This window comes from Anopheles gambiae, chromosome X, assembly GCF_943734735.2.
Source record: "Anopheles gambiae chromosome X, idAnoGambNW_F1_1, whole genome shotgun sequence".
Lineage (NCBI taxonomy): Eukaryota > Metazoa > Arthropoda > Insecta > Diptera > Culicidae > Anopheles > Anopheles gambiae.
Genome location: NC_064600.1, coordinates 1348702 through 1364380, shown reverse-complemented (window position 1 = coordinate 1364380; position 15679 = coordinate 1348702). Strand labels below are relative to the sequence as shown.

The 15679-nt window shown below is 47.2% G+C and overlaps 1 protein-coding gene across 9 annotated transcripts in view; it reads left to right on the top strand.

Moving 5' to 3' along the window:
- The window catches only part of LOC1272191 (hornerin), an 82632-nt gene that overhangs the window by 59585 nt on the left and 7368 nt on the right, over window positions 1-15679 (top strand). For 7 of the 9 annotated variants that reach the window (XM_061655094.1, XM_061655083.1, XM_061655072.1 and 4 more), the window contains 6 exons: window positions 3490-3637; window positions 3777-3977; window positions 4070-4729; window positions 4850-5014; window positions 10712-10807; window positions 11555-11684. In XM_061655094.1, coding sequence (XP_061511078.1) covers window positions 3490-3637; window positions 3777-3977; window positions 4070-4729; window positions 4850-5014; window positions 10712-10807; window positions 11555-11684 — 1400 coding nt within the window. Of the gene's footprint in view, window positions 1-3489; window positions 3638-3776; window positions 3978-4069; window positions 4730-4849; window positions 5015-7235; window positions 9324-10711; window positions 10808-11554; window positions 11685-15679 lie in introns of those variants that run through there. The other 2 variants (XM_061655100.1, XM_061655105.1) reach the window with 2 other exon arrangements.

Genomic DNA, 15679 nt, shown 5'->3' with positions numbered 1-15679 from the left:
GTTTTCATGGCTCTCCCCTCTCAGCCTCCGAAAACTGAAAAGGGTAAAGGTGTGATAGAAATCATTCGGGTTTTACCCGATATCTCCCGGGCGCGTCGTGTGTCCTCTCGCGGGTGAAAGCTTGCAGCTTATTTTTGGTGGGCCAATTTAGACGTGCGAAGCTGGATTAGGAAAGGGACGCCGTGTGTGATATATGGGAAGAAACACGGGGAAAAGGGAGGTTTGAAAAAAAATAAAAAATTTGCAACGCAAATTTTCGTTCGGCAAGAAGCGAATTTCTGTGTATAAATCTTTTTCTCGTGTTTTTGTAGGATAAAAAATATACACGTTTTCTCCACATTTGTAGCATCAAACCTCCCAAAAAGAGGGCAAGGGTAGGTTTTGGAAGGGAAAAAATTATAAGAGCAAGAGACAAAGGGGCGGGGGGGGGGGGGAGTCCACTCAACACACTGCGGCAGAAGCAGATATATAGATGAACGCGGCAGCCTCTCGCTAACCGAGCTTTTAAGCCCAACGACACATAAAAAACCCACTTTTTGGCGCAAAGGTTAGGGAGAGAAAAGACAAACTGGTTTTTTTTGTTGTTGGTTGTGTTGTTGGGGGGTTTGCAATCAAATTTAATGTTAATAATATGTAAATATTTGCAAATTTCTAATTCCGCGCTGTTATTGATGGCGATTTTTGCCTGCTGTTTTTTTTTGTAGATGGGGCTGAGTGGGAGGTTGATGAGGGGGGGGGGGGGGGGGGGGGGGGGAGGGAGGGTTCATCATCAGCACTCTGGCCGTCATGGTAGTTTTATTATAATTCCTTTTCGTATATATATTTTTTTCCTTTTACCCTTTCGTATGTGCTTTTTTCGCCAGATATTTTGGAATTGTGCGTCCTCCTTCCTTTCTTCCACTACCGTGCATCGTGTCGGAATGGTTGACGTGTGGTTTGCTGTTTATGGGACGCTTCCAATATGTTGATTTAATAAAACAACCGGCTGAGGGACCCTCCCCTCCCCCTCCACACCACCACTCAAGCGGGGCAAAGGCAGTTTGTTGCCTTAGTGGTAGAGATTCAAATGTCCTACACACACAAACACACACACACCTTCCGCCCTTTCTCCATTATCTGCGAATGCTGCTTCTTGATCTTAGCTTATGTGCCGGTGTGCCGTTGTGGTGACTTGGCGATGGTGAAACGACGATCGTTTGCTTTTTATTTGATTTTGTGAAATATTTTTCGAAAGGGATTTTTGGTCCAGGATCCGCTGCTGTGTGTGTGTGTGTGTGTGTGTGCTGGTGGTGGATGCGATTGCGCGCTGTTATGGTTGGCTTCACTCTGCAGGTTTGCAGTCGTTAACACACAGCCGCCTTCAGTTTTGTTTGTTTGTTTCGCCACTAATTCGCGTTTCGCGCGGATGACATTCCGCACCATCGATTTTTGTTGTAGTTTGTTGGTATTCTTCTCCTCTCGTTTGTGTGACATTTCGGCGGTCCTTTTCGATTAGGCGCGGCATATGGGCGTCTTTAGGTATTCAGGGTTTTTGGGCACGGCTTGTTTTTTTTTTTTTTTAATCCGTTGGGCTCTGTTGCTGGATGGCATCGGAACCAATCAGGTGGATGAAAGACGGCTTTCGGGGTGACACTCGCTGACGGCGACCACTTTTTAATCAGTGAATCATCCTATCTAGCTCGCGCGGGAAGAGTTTGAGGAGGGAGAGCGGAGGGTCTGTTTCAATCTTTGGAGAAGATGCGATGATCCTGTTTGGGGGCGCAGCGCGCTGCATGTGTGCCTTTATATGAGTTAGAAAACGACTTTTTTTTTGTTGGGTAGCATCACACCAACAGGATTTTTGCGCACCTTCAATCGCTTTTACAAAACAGAAAAAAACGAACTCGAAATCTGAAGTCTGAAGTCATCGCGCGAACACCTCGACCAACAGAGAAGTGAAGTTGGAGGTCGTGCCGGATATTCTGGAATTTGTTTTTCCTGTTGTTGGTTTACTTGGTTCCTTCAATCTGTAGTTTGAAGTGTGTAGAATGCGTTAAGGAACGAAGACGCCATTTGTATGGTGATCATTTAGTGCGCTTTAGCTTGATGTCTGTCATACGCTATGTCATCCATCGGATATCATACTTCAGGAATTGTACCACGTCTCATGGCACTAACTAGTTGTTTTAATATCTTCGTGGGACCCCATTCACGCTATGCTATTAGATTGTTGTTAAACTTTATGATTTAGTTGGGGCCTTAGGATCTAATGGAAGTCCTAATCTAATGGATTGATTTCGATTTGAAAGGATGTTCTTTCCATTGATCTTAGGAAAAAAGACATTCACGACATCATCATGACTTTTGTTGTGAAAAAATATTCCAACAATATTGGTGAACTATCTCAAAACAGCATACTACTACTCCGAACGCGTCTCTCAGGCTGTGAACCTCTTGATATCGCCTTAATTGCCCTAGTTAGTCTGGAGAACGAGCTCAGTTTATGGGAAGCATCTTCGCACTGCTGCTCTCCCCAGCCCTTACTTTCACGGCCTCGGCCAGTAAAGGTAAATTAAGCAAGCAAAGACAAATGGCAGCGCACACGGTGAGAACAACAGTTTCTCGGGGTAACAACGAGCGATAGAGAGAAGAAAAAAATTGCCATTTGCCATTTGATACGCGCTTATTTTTGGACATCTCTTTCGACTTCTCCTCCCTCCCCGCTCTATTTTCCTCTTCCCTTGGGGGGACGCACTTTCAATACGGGAGGGCGCGTGGGCGGCTACGGACGACCGAAAAACACACCGCCAATGGTCTGTCTGTCTTATTAAGGTCGCAAACGTTCGAGCCTTCTTCCCAGAAGTGTGTGTGTGTGTGTAGGACGGGCCGTTTATTACATTTCCTCCATCCTCCCAGAGCCCTTGGTTCAGGCAGGGAGTGTACGCAAGGTGAAATTGAGGGATAGATAGAGAGAGAGAGAGACAGGGATTCATTTTTATTTTACGGTCTAAATACCAATTAAAGATAGCCGGCGCTGGACGCGCGCGGTTACTTGGGAGTGACTTTCGAAAAAAAAACCAAAAAGAAGATGAAGATAGTTACTAGTTGCATTGCAAAGTGGGCGATTTTATTTGGCGGAGGTTCGTCGCCTCACTCTCTATATCTCGGCTAATTGTGGCGCGTTTGTTTCGCACATTTCATTGCGTACCCCCTATAGAGCTTCGTTTGAATGATACAGTTTCTGGTTTCTGCTGTTGAAAATCATGTTGCCTCACACGGCGAGGGGGTGTGGGTGGGTGCTGTGAGTCTCTAATAAAACAGACGCGCGAAAAAATGGAGCTTATTGGTGGTAGAAAGTACTGCCACAAGAAAAAAAAAACTAGTCAAAATAAATGGCCCAGCCTCAGACGACGAGTTATGGGAGGGGTTTTATTTTTGGGTGAATATTACTCCAGACCCGATGCTATGATGTGTTTTTTTTTTGTTCTCTCCCTCTTCCACCGCGAACAGGAACAGCACCGACACCGGCATCATGGACCAGCAATACTGTCTGCGCTGGAACAATCATCAGTCTAACTTAACCACCGTGCTCACCACGCTCCTACAAGATGAGAAACTGTGCGACGTCACGCTCGCCTGCGAGAAGGGCATGGTCAAAGTAAATGCGCTCGTTTTTTTTTTTTTTTTTTTTTTTTTTGGCAGCGAGAACTGGCCGCGCGACGGCCCAATCCACCCGCATTACTAACTGGTTTGTTTCTTCTCTCCTATCATCTCGTGCTCTGTTTGCTGTTGCACAGGCACACCAAGCGATCCTGTCCGCCTGCAGCCCGTACTTCGAGCAGATATTCGTCGAGAACAAGCATCCCCATCCGATCATCTATCTGCGCGACGTGGAGGTGAACGAGATGCGCGCCCTGCTCGACTTCATGTACCAGGGCGAGGTGAACGTGGGCCAGCACAACTTGCAGAACTTTCTCAAGACGGCCGAAAGTTTGAAGGTAAGGGGTAGCGATGGTGCTGTGAAGCTGCCTCCCCAAAAACGATGGTTGCGCTAATTGTACACATTTTGTTTTCCTCCCATTTGTTACAGGTACGGGGACTGACCGAAAGCAGTGCCGACCGGTATTCGGCCGATACGGACAGCAAGCTGCGCTCGGAGCGGATCCGGGACTCGCGGGACGAGCGCGACTCGCTACCAAACGCATCCAGCAACAACAGCAACAACAACAACAACAGTAGCAGCAACAACAACAATAACAACAACACGATCAGCAGTAACAACAACAACAACTCCCTGCACCATGGGCCGCTGCGCGACAAGGAGCTGACCGAGCACGAGCAGCTCGAGCGGCTTCAGCAGCAGCAGCAGCAAACGCACCACCAACAGCAGCAGCATCCGTCGTCGCACCAGCAACAGTCGCAGCAGCATCCGTCGTCGCAGCATCAGCAACCGACGCACCAAACGCACCATCACCACCATCACCATCAGCACGGTGGTGGCGGCGGCGGTGGCGGCGGCGGCGGTGGAGGCGGCGGTAGTGCCGGCCCGGTGCAGCAACCGTCCCGGAGCGCGAGCATCGATCTGATGCAGTCGGCGCTGGTGGACGAGCGCGACTATCTGGCGGCGGAGGATCGCGAGATCAGCACGGTAGAGAATAAGAAGAAGCGCAAATTGTCCACCACCTGTGATAACTCATCGCCCTCGACGCCGTCCCTGATGAACGAACGGCAAGGGGGGTACGAATCGCAGGTACGCCGCCGTTTCTCCTCAAACCTTCAGCCCCCCACCCAGCGAACGCTTTTCCATTGAACGGTGATTGCAAACTGACTTTTCTTTCTCCGCTCTTCGTCCTCGCCCCGTCCCTTTCAGGCCTCGTCACACAGTAGCTTCAAGCAGAGCCCGAAACCGGAGGACGAGTTTAAGGTGAGCTCGCCGGCCCCGGTCCATCCGCTGGCGGGCCATCCGCTGAGCGGCATCAAGCAGGAGCTGCCCGAGCTGCCGGTGCGCCATTCGCTGTCCTCCGAGCTGATGCAGGTAGGTGTTCGGGACCGGTGTATGTGTCCCTCTTCGCCCTCGCCCCCAACCGCCCCCCCACCACCCCCTCGCTAACCCCCATTTTTCCTCGGCTTCATCGTTTCTTTGCTCTTCATGAAACTCTTCCCCGTCCGTCCCCCTTCTCAAAATCCCCCGGCCCCCATTCGTGTTGTCGTGTGAGTTCCCCCAAAAGTTTAGATCTTTACCCCATTTGTCCATTCGTTCAAAAAAGGGCTCATTGTGCGTGTATGTGTCTGTTTGTGTTTCCGCGCTCGAGTGTGTGTGTGTGTGTGAGTTTGTATGGAAAGTAATGTTTACTTCGTCCTTTACGACCAAATGCGTGTCTGTGTCTCCGTTACGTCATGTTGTTGGGAATTTCATGATTTCCCCTTCAGATACCAACACTTGCTAAAGCACTAAATTGATCAGACGACTTCTGCTTTGAGTTGTGCATCGTATTTTAATGTTACTCCCCTAACCCCATTCTGCCATAATTTGCCATAATTTGCCATTATAGTATGCTGCCCGTGGTTGCGCAGTTAATAAAATTTGCCACAATTGCTGCACACGCCGCGTCACATCCTTTCAAATAACTTTTTTTTTTTAAACCAACAGTTGTAATTAAAATTGTATATCAATTAAATGTGTTTTGACTGCATTTAACTTCTGTCGATATTGGAGCTTCGATGTTACCTTCACATTGAATTGTGCTCGGCAAGAACCGACTGTTATACACTGTTATACAACTACCACCATCCTGATCATTTCGGCGGTTGTAAGAGTAAGATTATCTAACAGTAACTGTGTACCTGAAGTAAGCTCTTTCTCTCCAGCAGACGACATCACTAACGTAACATTTCTGGTCTTGTAAGCCGTTGTTTAGTCTAGTACCTCTCATCGTCCGTGGGTCACGTTACCTGTTTTGTGTTGTCTGTCTGTCTTCTATCTGTCAACATTTTATGTAAATTACTGTATAAATGTGTAGAAAAAAACTCCTATTTCACCCCTCCTAACACTATCGAATGACATCCTTTTCCCCTCGCACCATTCAACCCACCCTTACTAATGTTTCTAAGTCTAAGTCAACGTCCAAGGAAAGGAATGATGTGTGGAGAGAACGCCTGTCGAATTGTGGGATACTTGAGGGATACAGGGAGGGATGGATTGGGAAGGAGGGAGAAAAGCTGGCAGTGAAAACGAACGGGTCTGATCGAAACAAGAGAGAGAAAGAGAGAGAGAGAGAGAGAGAGAGAGAGAGAGTGCCATGGATACTGCAACTACTATTACTACTCTCACTTTGACTGTTGTTGTGGCAAAAACATAGAAAAAGAGGATAGAGGGAAACATCTGTCGTTCACACTAGTGATGTGGTCTCTCTGAAGCGCACCCACAGCTCCGATCCGACTATTGTTAAACTGATTCTGATTCCACTAGTTCTGCCAGAAGTCGGAGTCGCCCGGTGTCAGAGTCGCCCAAAGTCGGAGCTGTCCGGTGTCCTCCGAAGTCGTCCGGGTCGGAGTTGTCTGGAGTCGGCTGAAGTCCTCTGAGTCGGAGTTGTCGTCCGGAGTCGGTCTGAGTCGACTGGAGTTGGTCGGAGTTAACCGGAGTCGGAGTCGGTTAGAGTCAACGTCCGGCCGGCCGGTACTATGTGATTGTGATCAAATCTCCAGACGACTCCCACTCCCGACGACTCCGGATGGCAACGGAAGACTCCGGATGGCAATGGACGTCTCCGGATTACAACGGATGACTTCGGGCGACTTCGGACGACTCCGATTCCAAACAACCGGATCCAAAATTCCGGCTGCGGAACAATGCGTAGTCGGTTCCGAAATTTTCGGAATTGGATCGGAGTCGACTCCGAATTTTTTGCCAAGTTTACCCATCACTAGTTCACACACTCTCTCTCTCTCTCTCTCTCTCTATTTTCCTTCCTGAAAAAAAAAATCCTGAATCCCCCATTCCATTGCCTCCCATCCCCCCGCCCCTTCTTTCCACCAAACTTCCCTGCCATCTCGTCTTTCCCCTTCCCTTGTATCCCTTGTTTCTGTCATCCATTCTTTCATCCTGATGCACCTACCCCTTCCCATCTCCCTTCACCCCCTTCCCCCTCTCATCCAGTCCCGACCCACGCGCACATTTGCCAAATCACGACCAAAAGCAAAGAAACCGAGAGACCATTGCACTGACACTCCTCCTTCCCTTCCTATTGTATTGACAGAAAAATGTTTGGGGAGACGAATCGAAAGCACAACCGTCTGCATCGATCATGTCAGCTTCTTCACCGTCATCATCGGCTTCACCGGCGACGTCGGCGGCGGCGGCTTCCGCCGTACCGTTGCTGCTCTCCTCCTCCACCAGCAACACCGCCACCAGTTCCTCCTTCTCCGCTTTTCCGGTGCCCTTTTCGGGCACCTCGTTCGCGAATGTCACGTGCACCACTTTGTCATCCTCCCACACATCCTATCCGCATCCTTCTACTTCCTCTTCCTCTTCCTCGTTGTCTAATGCGCGACACGGGAACGCGTTGGTTGATTGTGGTGGTGGTGGTGGTGGTGGTGGTGGTGGTGGAGCTGTTGCTGGGCACCGGCAGGTGGCGCCACTATCCACTATCCGGTACCAGCAGCAGCAGCAGCAGCATCAGCTAAAGCGCTCAAATGCCCCGCTGCCGCCGCCGCCGCCGCAGATGCTCGAACCGCCGGCAAAGCGGCCCGCTGCGTCGTCACCCGCCCAAGGACCGACCGGAGCCGTAGGAGGAGGTGCTGCTGCTGCTGCTGCTGCTGCTGCTATAGGAGGAGGAGAAGTTGCGGGGGGAGCAGGTGACGGTGGCCCGCATGCTGATGCGGCCGCCGCCGCCGCTGCCGCTGCCGCTGCTGCCGCCGCCGCCGCTCTCGCCTCCATTGCGGACTGGCCGGAAAGCAAGTCCTGCCTGCAGCGCTACCTGCTCACGCACAACCTGATGGGGGGTAGCGGTGGCACTGGTGGAGCCGGTGGTGTTGCTGACGGTGGTAGTGGTGGTGGTGGTGGTGGTGGAGGAGGTGGTGGTCGCAGCAGTGTTGAGGGTGCTGAGGGAGCTGTTGGTAGTGGTAGGGGCAATCGAGTGGCAGGGATATCGCGATCCTCGTTGCTTGCCGCCGTCGAAGCCGCCCTGCAAAGCGGCGGCGCCAGTGGCGACGGTGGTGAGAGCGTTGTCGGCATTGATGCAAGAAGCGTCAGTAAGCGGAAGGCGGCATTCGCCGCAACATCCACAGCCGGAAGTAGCGGCAGTGGCAGTGGCAAAGCAGCAACAGCGGCGTCCGGCATGCCATCCGCTCTGGTCTCATACCGGTCCACCTCCGGTGGTGGTGGTGGTGGTGGTGGTGGAGGCGCCTCCAGGGCTGGTAGTGGCAATCCGGCCAGCGGGCAGAGGGCACCACCCCCACCGGGTACCAGCTCGCGCAAGGGCGGCCGCTTTCGGCTGAACTGGCTCGACCAGTTCGACTGGCTGAAGTACGACGCGGAGGAGAACTACATGTACTGCATGTACTGTCGGCGCTGGTGCGGCGACATACCGGACATTCGCACGTCGTTCGTCGAGGGCAACTCGAACTTCCGGCTCGAGATCGTGAACCACCACGACAAGTGTAAGGCGCACCGGCTCTGCACCGAGCGGGATGCGTCCGAGGTGCGCCGGGCCAGCGCCAATGCTGCCGCTGTCGCAGCAGCCGCCGCCGCTGCCGCCGCCGCCGCCAACGCTGCCTCGAAGGGCTGTGATAGTGGCGAGCGGTTGCCCGATGACTCTGCCACTCCCTGACCATCGCCACTCTGCCCGCCGCCCGCAACTCCTCTTCGCCTTTTGCTTTTCATTTCCCGGTCCGTGCGCGAACGCCAAGAGGGAGTTGGGTTTTACGCCGCGGGCGTCCCCAAACAACACTGTGTGCCAACGTTCTTCTCTCTCGCTCTCTCTCTCTCTTTCTCTCACGCTGTGCTGTGTGAGATGTGCCTTTTCTTAGTGGCCATATTTGGGGGTTTGCTAACCCTGTGAAGAAGTAGAAATGATAACCCCTACAATCGGTACCAACAAGCCAAGCCCAGGAGCGTGTTGTTACAAACGAAGCATTTCGTTTACTTCCTTTTTTTGTGCTCCTAAGCGAACGAATGTCGAATCGAAGGCACGTAGTGCCCCCAACCATACTAGGTGTAGTACTACTAGGTAGTGTTGTTGCCACCCCTCGAGGAGGGAGAACCAGGGCAGCTGGGGAGGGAGGGATCGCCAAGAACAGACAAATGTGTACGAATAAATGGAAACTTTATCGACAAAAACACCTTCCACTGTGTGAGCAGCGTATCTATTTCTCCCAAAGCCAACGACAGTTACCCCTTTGCAGAGAGTGAAACGGTCTCCTCTCCACCATCGAGCTGTCAGAATTATGTGTCTGTAGCGGGGGAAGGGAGAAGAACCCAAGAGCCTACGCAGATGAGCTACCTGTCACAAAGTTATCTTGCCCTTGCTGCTATGCGAGGGACTTAATCCATGCTAATGCAATTTGTAAGTAGAACAAGGGGATGGGTGCCTGCATGTGCACTTTGGCGAGCGAGAAAAGGACATGGACGATGGCATAGGAGAGGAGCGTGCGTGCGTGTGCGCACACTGCTTTTTGCCGTCGATCGGCAGTAGGTATCGATGCTCCAGCCGGCACACACGCGTGCATTATAAATGCATAATTTAATCCCGTTACGTCGTGGAATGCAATCACATTATTATTACGCGCGCTCGAAGGACGAATGTATGCAGTAGAGGGATATCGGCTGGAATTGCTGGTAGGGGACACACCAAAGATATGTGCGCGGGGAGTCGAGGTAGCCGTCTGGACACATGGACTCGTTCTTCCACTCTGCTCTCCAGCGTAACCAGTTTAAGCGCACTGGGAACAGTCGTAGATTTAATATAGCAGGTCCTGGAGCGATGCTGTCTGCTCTAATTGGTGGTGGGGACATCCAGGTGTATGTACGTGTGTGTGTGTGTGAAGGGGGGGGGGGGGGGGTGGAGTTTGTCTCTCCTAAGGTCTTTCATTTGCTGCGAGGAGTCGACTTTTCCATTACATTTACTTTAGTTTAAGATCTCTAACGTCCTTCCATCGATTCTCTATTGTGTGATGTCTAATTCATCCAATCGTTGGAAGGATTTGAATCCGGCCGGCTCTCTTGTGAAGATTCGATTCCCCCTGAGAAGGATTTTTAGGATTCACAACACTAACACTACTACGTCCTCTGCGCTGTTGTACATAAAATCGTGTGGTAACTGTTTTTTCCTACCATTATCCCTCGTTTGTCAAGGGAAGGCTGCCCAATGAATTAAAACTTGCAACTTGGAAAACGTCACAGCGAAGACCCCCTTTGGATCCACTTATTAGAGAGTGCATATGTGTGAATGTGTTTAGATGTCTGAGTGTATGTGAACTGGATTTATCTCATTATTGCCAAACCAGGACACTTTCAGATTTCTCTCTCTCTCTCTCTCTCTCTCTCCTTCTCTTTCTCTGTATTTATCTCTTCATATCTCTTGTTCTCTCTTGCTCTCTCTCTTTCTCTCTCTTCGTCTCCATCTCCTTTTCTCCTTAACTCTCTCCCCATTGTTCGTTCGTTATCCTTAACATCCTCACCTTTTCTCTTTCTTTCTCACGACCGCTCTTGTATACCTGTGTTTCCTTTTTCTAGCCCCTCAAGATGCCGCTGTATGCCGACGAGATGTCTGCGAGCATCGGGCTCGAACCGCACGCGCACCTCAACCACCTGCGCCATAAATCGAAACATGTAACTAGAGCACATACGCGCCCACATTTATATCCAACTTCACGCATACACACGACAGCATACGCACAAATACCCTCACAGAGATACACACACGCACAGAGACACAGATACACGCAGCGGGGTTCCAGAGCTTCGTCTGTTGCTGCACTAGAATTCGGTCATTTAGGAACCCATTAGCTGCTTTTTTATGCGTTACGTTTTTGGGGCTATGTTATGGTTCGGTTGTTTCGTAGACTTTCTTTCGCTTCCGTACTCAGTTGCTTGTTCGCTGTTGTTGCCACGTTTGAAGGATTCGTTCTGAAACCACGACACACCTTACACCGGGGGCCCGAAGCGAGCGGAGTGGGAATGGCTCTCTGTAATATGCGGGTGTTTGTCGCCTTCGTGGCAAAAGGGGGGGGGGGGGGGGGGGAAGGTGTGCCGTCGTGTTTCGCTGAGTCGTTTCTTTTTAGCCGCTGTCGTTTGTTTTGTTTTTGTTTCGTTTTGTTTTGTTTTGCGTCGTTGCGTTCTTCCTTTCCCTTGTTTACACATCCTCCCATCTCCTTTATCATCCGACCTGTGTGGTATGCCTCAAGTTATCTTCATTAGATTCCACGCTGCTTGGGCAGTACTCACAGTTTTGCTTTTCTTCGTCTCAATTTTTCAATTTATCCATCCCGCGCTCTCTGCTTCTTCGTGATTCTCTTATTTGTGTGTTTTTTCTTTCTTTCTTTCTTTCTCTCTCTTTCTTTCGGTTTGTGGCTACAGCCTATTCCGATCAACATGAACGCGGACGATATGAACAATATCCTAGCACCCGGCAACATGGGATCGCTCAACGAGAGCGGTGACAGTGACGCCCACCTGTCACATCCGGATCATCCAGACAATATCGATGGTGAGCGAACAGAACCATTTTATTTTCCTTCCTTTTATCGGTTTTGTAATCTTCCTAATTTAATCTGCTACCTCCTCTCTGTCTGTAATATCTCCCTTCTTAGTGAATCATACTCACACACACACTTGCGACGACGCATACGCAAGTGGGTGCACCGATGCACAATGCCATCGCGCGGCTGTGTACGACACTTGCGTATGCGTTTGTCGATTCTATACATATATTTATATATATATATATAGAACGAAAGATTTATATTTATTTACCAACATAAAAAAATAACTTTTAAAGATTAACATTATTCTTGTTTTGTTCCATTTTTCGGAGACTGTTTGTAGAACCATTTGTATTCATATATATATTTATATCTATCTACTTATATATATAACATATATTTGCTATTGTTAGTTTTTTGGTATCGTTTTTTCTTTTCGGCTCAATCGCTTCGATGTTTTTGTTTCTATTATTGTTTATTCCCCCCCACCCCCTCTCCTCTCTTTAATTTACCTTTTACTATTCCCATTTACACGCAGAAGAAAAACACATGCACCGAAACACACGAGCACAACAACACACTAAATAAAACACTTCGAATTCCATATAAAATACACGATACACCACACTGAGTCACACAGCCATCTATACACAAACTCTACACATCCATCTTTCATGTACCAGACACACTTGTCTTGTTTAGTTGACATTGCTCATCATATCCTTCATTGTAGCTTTACTACTGTTACTACTATTACTACTGCTACTACTACTACTACAACCTTTATTGGTACTACTATTACTACTACTACTACTACTTTTACTACCACTACTACTACAACTACTACCCACCTCTTGTATTACTTTCTTTTGCGCCGTACTTTATTCACTCTTATTGCATTTGTTTCTTTTATTGCCACTTGTATTTTTGCTCTCTTGCTATTTACTTCTTTACACACTTCTCCCTCTCCCTACACTACTACATGTACGAATTATTCTTCAGTTTGTAATTCTCCTTAGACACTACCAGAAATGTTACTATCTTTTTCATGATTGTTGTTGTTCAGTTTTAATGCGTCCTAACGACTACTTCTTTACTATTAGTTACTGTTTGTAGCTCTTTTTCTTATATGTATATATATAGCTGTACTATAGGCTACTGTAGTTTTACGCTTTATGTTTAGATAGAAACATGCTCACCTGAATATATTATATTTTTTTTTTTAAATAGAATTATTTACGCGTAGTTTTAGTCACATACATTTTTGCATATTTGTATCTCACTCTCTCTCTATATATATATATATCCTCGCCTATTTATATAACACCTAGGTTTGATTGACATTTCATTATTTAAAAGATCCTCTACCTTTAACTCTCGGGTTCTCTTATTTTTTTTATGTTGCTATCACTCTTCTTTCCTTTTTTCACCTTTTCTCACCCACTCACTCACACTTTCTACCCTTCCCTTCTATCGCCTACTGAACGCTTGTGCTCAGCTGTAGAAGTAAACGGTTGAATGTTCGTAAAGTTGTTCCGCCTCAAACCACTGTTTACCTTTTTGGCTTCGTTTTGTTTTTTTTTTTTTGTGTTTCTCCTTACCCCGTAATTTTGCTCTGCCGGCCTTGTGTTTGTTGTTTGCCAAATTGTGTTTGATTTAGTTTTCGCTGTTTTTGTCGTGCCAGACGTACATTCCAGCGCGCGTATCAGTTTCGATCCCTTACTTATATCCCATGTTTTCCTGTTAGCTGGCCTACTATACTTCATTCATGGCTTTCATTGAACGGGTTTTAGTGTATCGTTTTGTACTTCTTTTTTTTTTTTAGTTCGCCGTTAAGAAAGCAAAGCACAATATGCTGTCTGTTTTGTCATCATCCGCCATTTCGTTGTAGGTTTACTTTTCGCTTACTCAAATTATTTGTTTCTTATTCTAATTTTTCCTTATTTAACTTAAACGATATGGTTTCATGTCATGATACGCTCTGTTGCAATCTATTTTATTCTCCTTCTGGTTGTTTTTCTCAAACAAGCTGGATTTTACTTTGGAGTTGTGTTAATATTTCACATTATGTTCGCTTTTTTTGTGCTCTTCTGTGCTCTTCAATTACGATTATTCATCCTGGTCGCAGCATTTTTGTGCCTGAAGCTGTCATCATCAGTCCCTCCTCTTCCTTTCCATACGCGTAATAGGTAGTTAAGTTAAAATTAATGCCGTGTAAACGCATTTAGTATCCACTTTACCTTGTTTCTTCAATTAACTTGCATTTATTCGTTTTATTTGCTTATAATTTAGTAACCGTTTCCTTTGGTTTGTTCTTTTGAAATTAAACTCACTTGCTCTCTCTCTCTCGCTCTCCTTTTCTCTCTTTCAACAAACTCCTTTTTCTCCGTTATTGTTTTCCTTTTACATAACTCACCTTTCCGTCATCTTTAACTTCTTACATCTTCTTTTATCTCTTATTCTTCCTTGAATTCTTCTACTACTACTTCTTCTACTACTTCTTCTACTTCTACTTCTACTTTGGTAAAATTATATTTGAGTTAAAGCGATCGTTTCAGTATACCGTTTGTAAGGCAAAAGCAGGACAGAGAATGTAAAAGTATTATCTTCGGCAAATGATATCTGCAGTCTAATATAGGCCCGTGTTGTTTTGGGATCTACCTGTGAGGGTGGTACGCATTCAAGGAGACCCTCGCATTGTGTTGAGATTGTTTGCATAGATATATGTGTATCTGTATGTATATGTATAGATACCAAAGCCCTTCGTATTATACGTACACACATGTAAGCGCAATAGAAGGGGAATTTCCATCATGAGATGTGTGTTTCATTTAATAGCGAGTAAGTATCTATTGGTAATACGATTTTTGTTTTGTTTTTTTGTTTCTCTCACGTCTTTACCTTACGTATATGCGGTGCATAACTATTCCACTAAACTCTCCGTGTACAAACGGCTACATACAATATCTGTATACTGGCCCCGTGGGTCCTTGAATGTGCTGTGTGCTGTCGGGGGTTTATTTTTTTTTGCGTCTACCCGTACAAAACCATCGTGTCAGAATGGCGGGCGCTGCGTGTGTGATCGGACACACGCATCGCTACGTACTGCCGGTGTGGAAGTGTGTTGATCTTCTTAACCCCATCTGGATCTGCCTCTAATGTCAGCTTGATTCATCGATCAGCTACGAAAGGCTCCCTCATTCCCAGCGTCAAATCTATATTTAAGCCCCTAAATGTATGCACGCATCGAAACAACGATGCGGAATACTAATCAACTAGGTTTGATGTGATGGAGGATTTGATGTCCCTCGCGCACGCGAGAAGGAGATACTGAAAAAGAGAGATAGAGAGAAAGAGAATGAGAGAGAAATCTAAATATAAGTATGAAGAGAGGGGAAGGGGAGGGGGGGGAGGAAGGGAGAGACAAAAAAAAACATTGGGAGAGAAAGAGAAAGACATACTTAAAAAGATTTCCCCATCATGAAATAACAATTCGACGAAATTGCATGTCATGCCAATATTTCAATTCCTTCCTACAAATTGTTTAGTTGAAAGATGGAGATGCATATGTTCACTCAAAATAACACAAATAACAACCGTGGTCGTCGTCCTTTACCCGATCCATCACTCTATCGCTTTTCGCCTTCTTCAATGCTTCTTTCCCGTAACCCAATTTAGTTACTTTCTTCACCCGTTTTAAGTTTAAATTTGGTTTCTATTCGTGGTCTTGGCCAATGTGCAATCCCAGTTGTTGTCTTTCTCTACTAACTCTTCTACCGTCTTTTTTTTATAAATCTCTTTCGCTATCGCTGATTTCGATTGTGTTTCTTACACGTTTAATTATACACATTTTATTGCTGTACCCTTTTTGTGAATGTGTGCACTATTGCGCATCTCCAGCTTCTTCTTTGCGGTGGTTTCAACAGTCGTTTTGTAGATGTTTGGTATAAAGCACTGAGACTGCAGCGACTCAGAAACTTGAATTGCTCAGCAGGTTTTT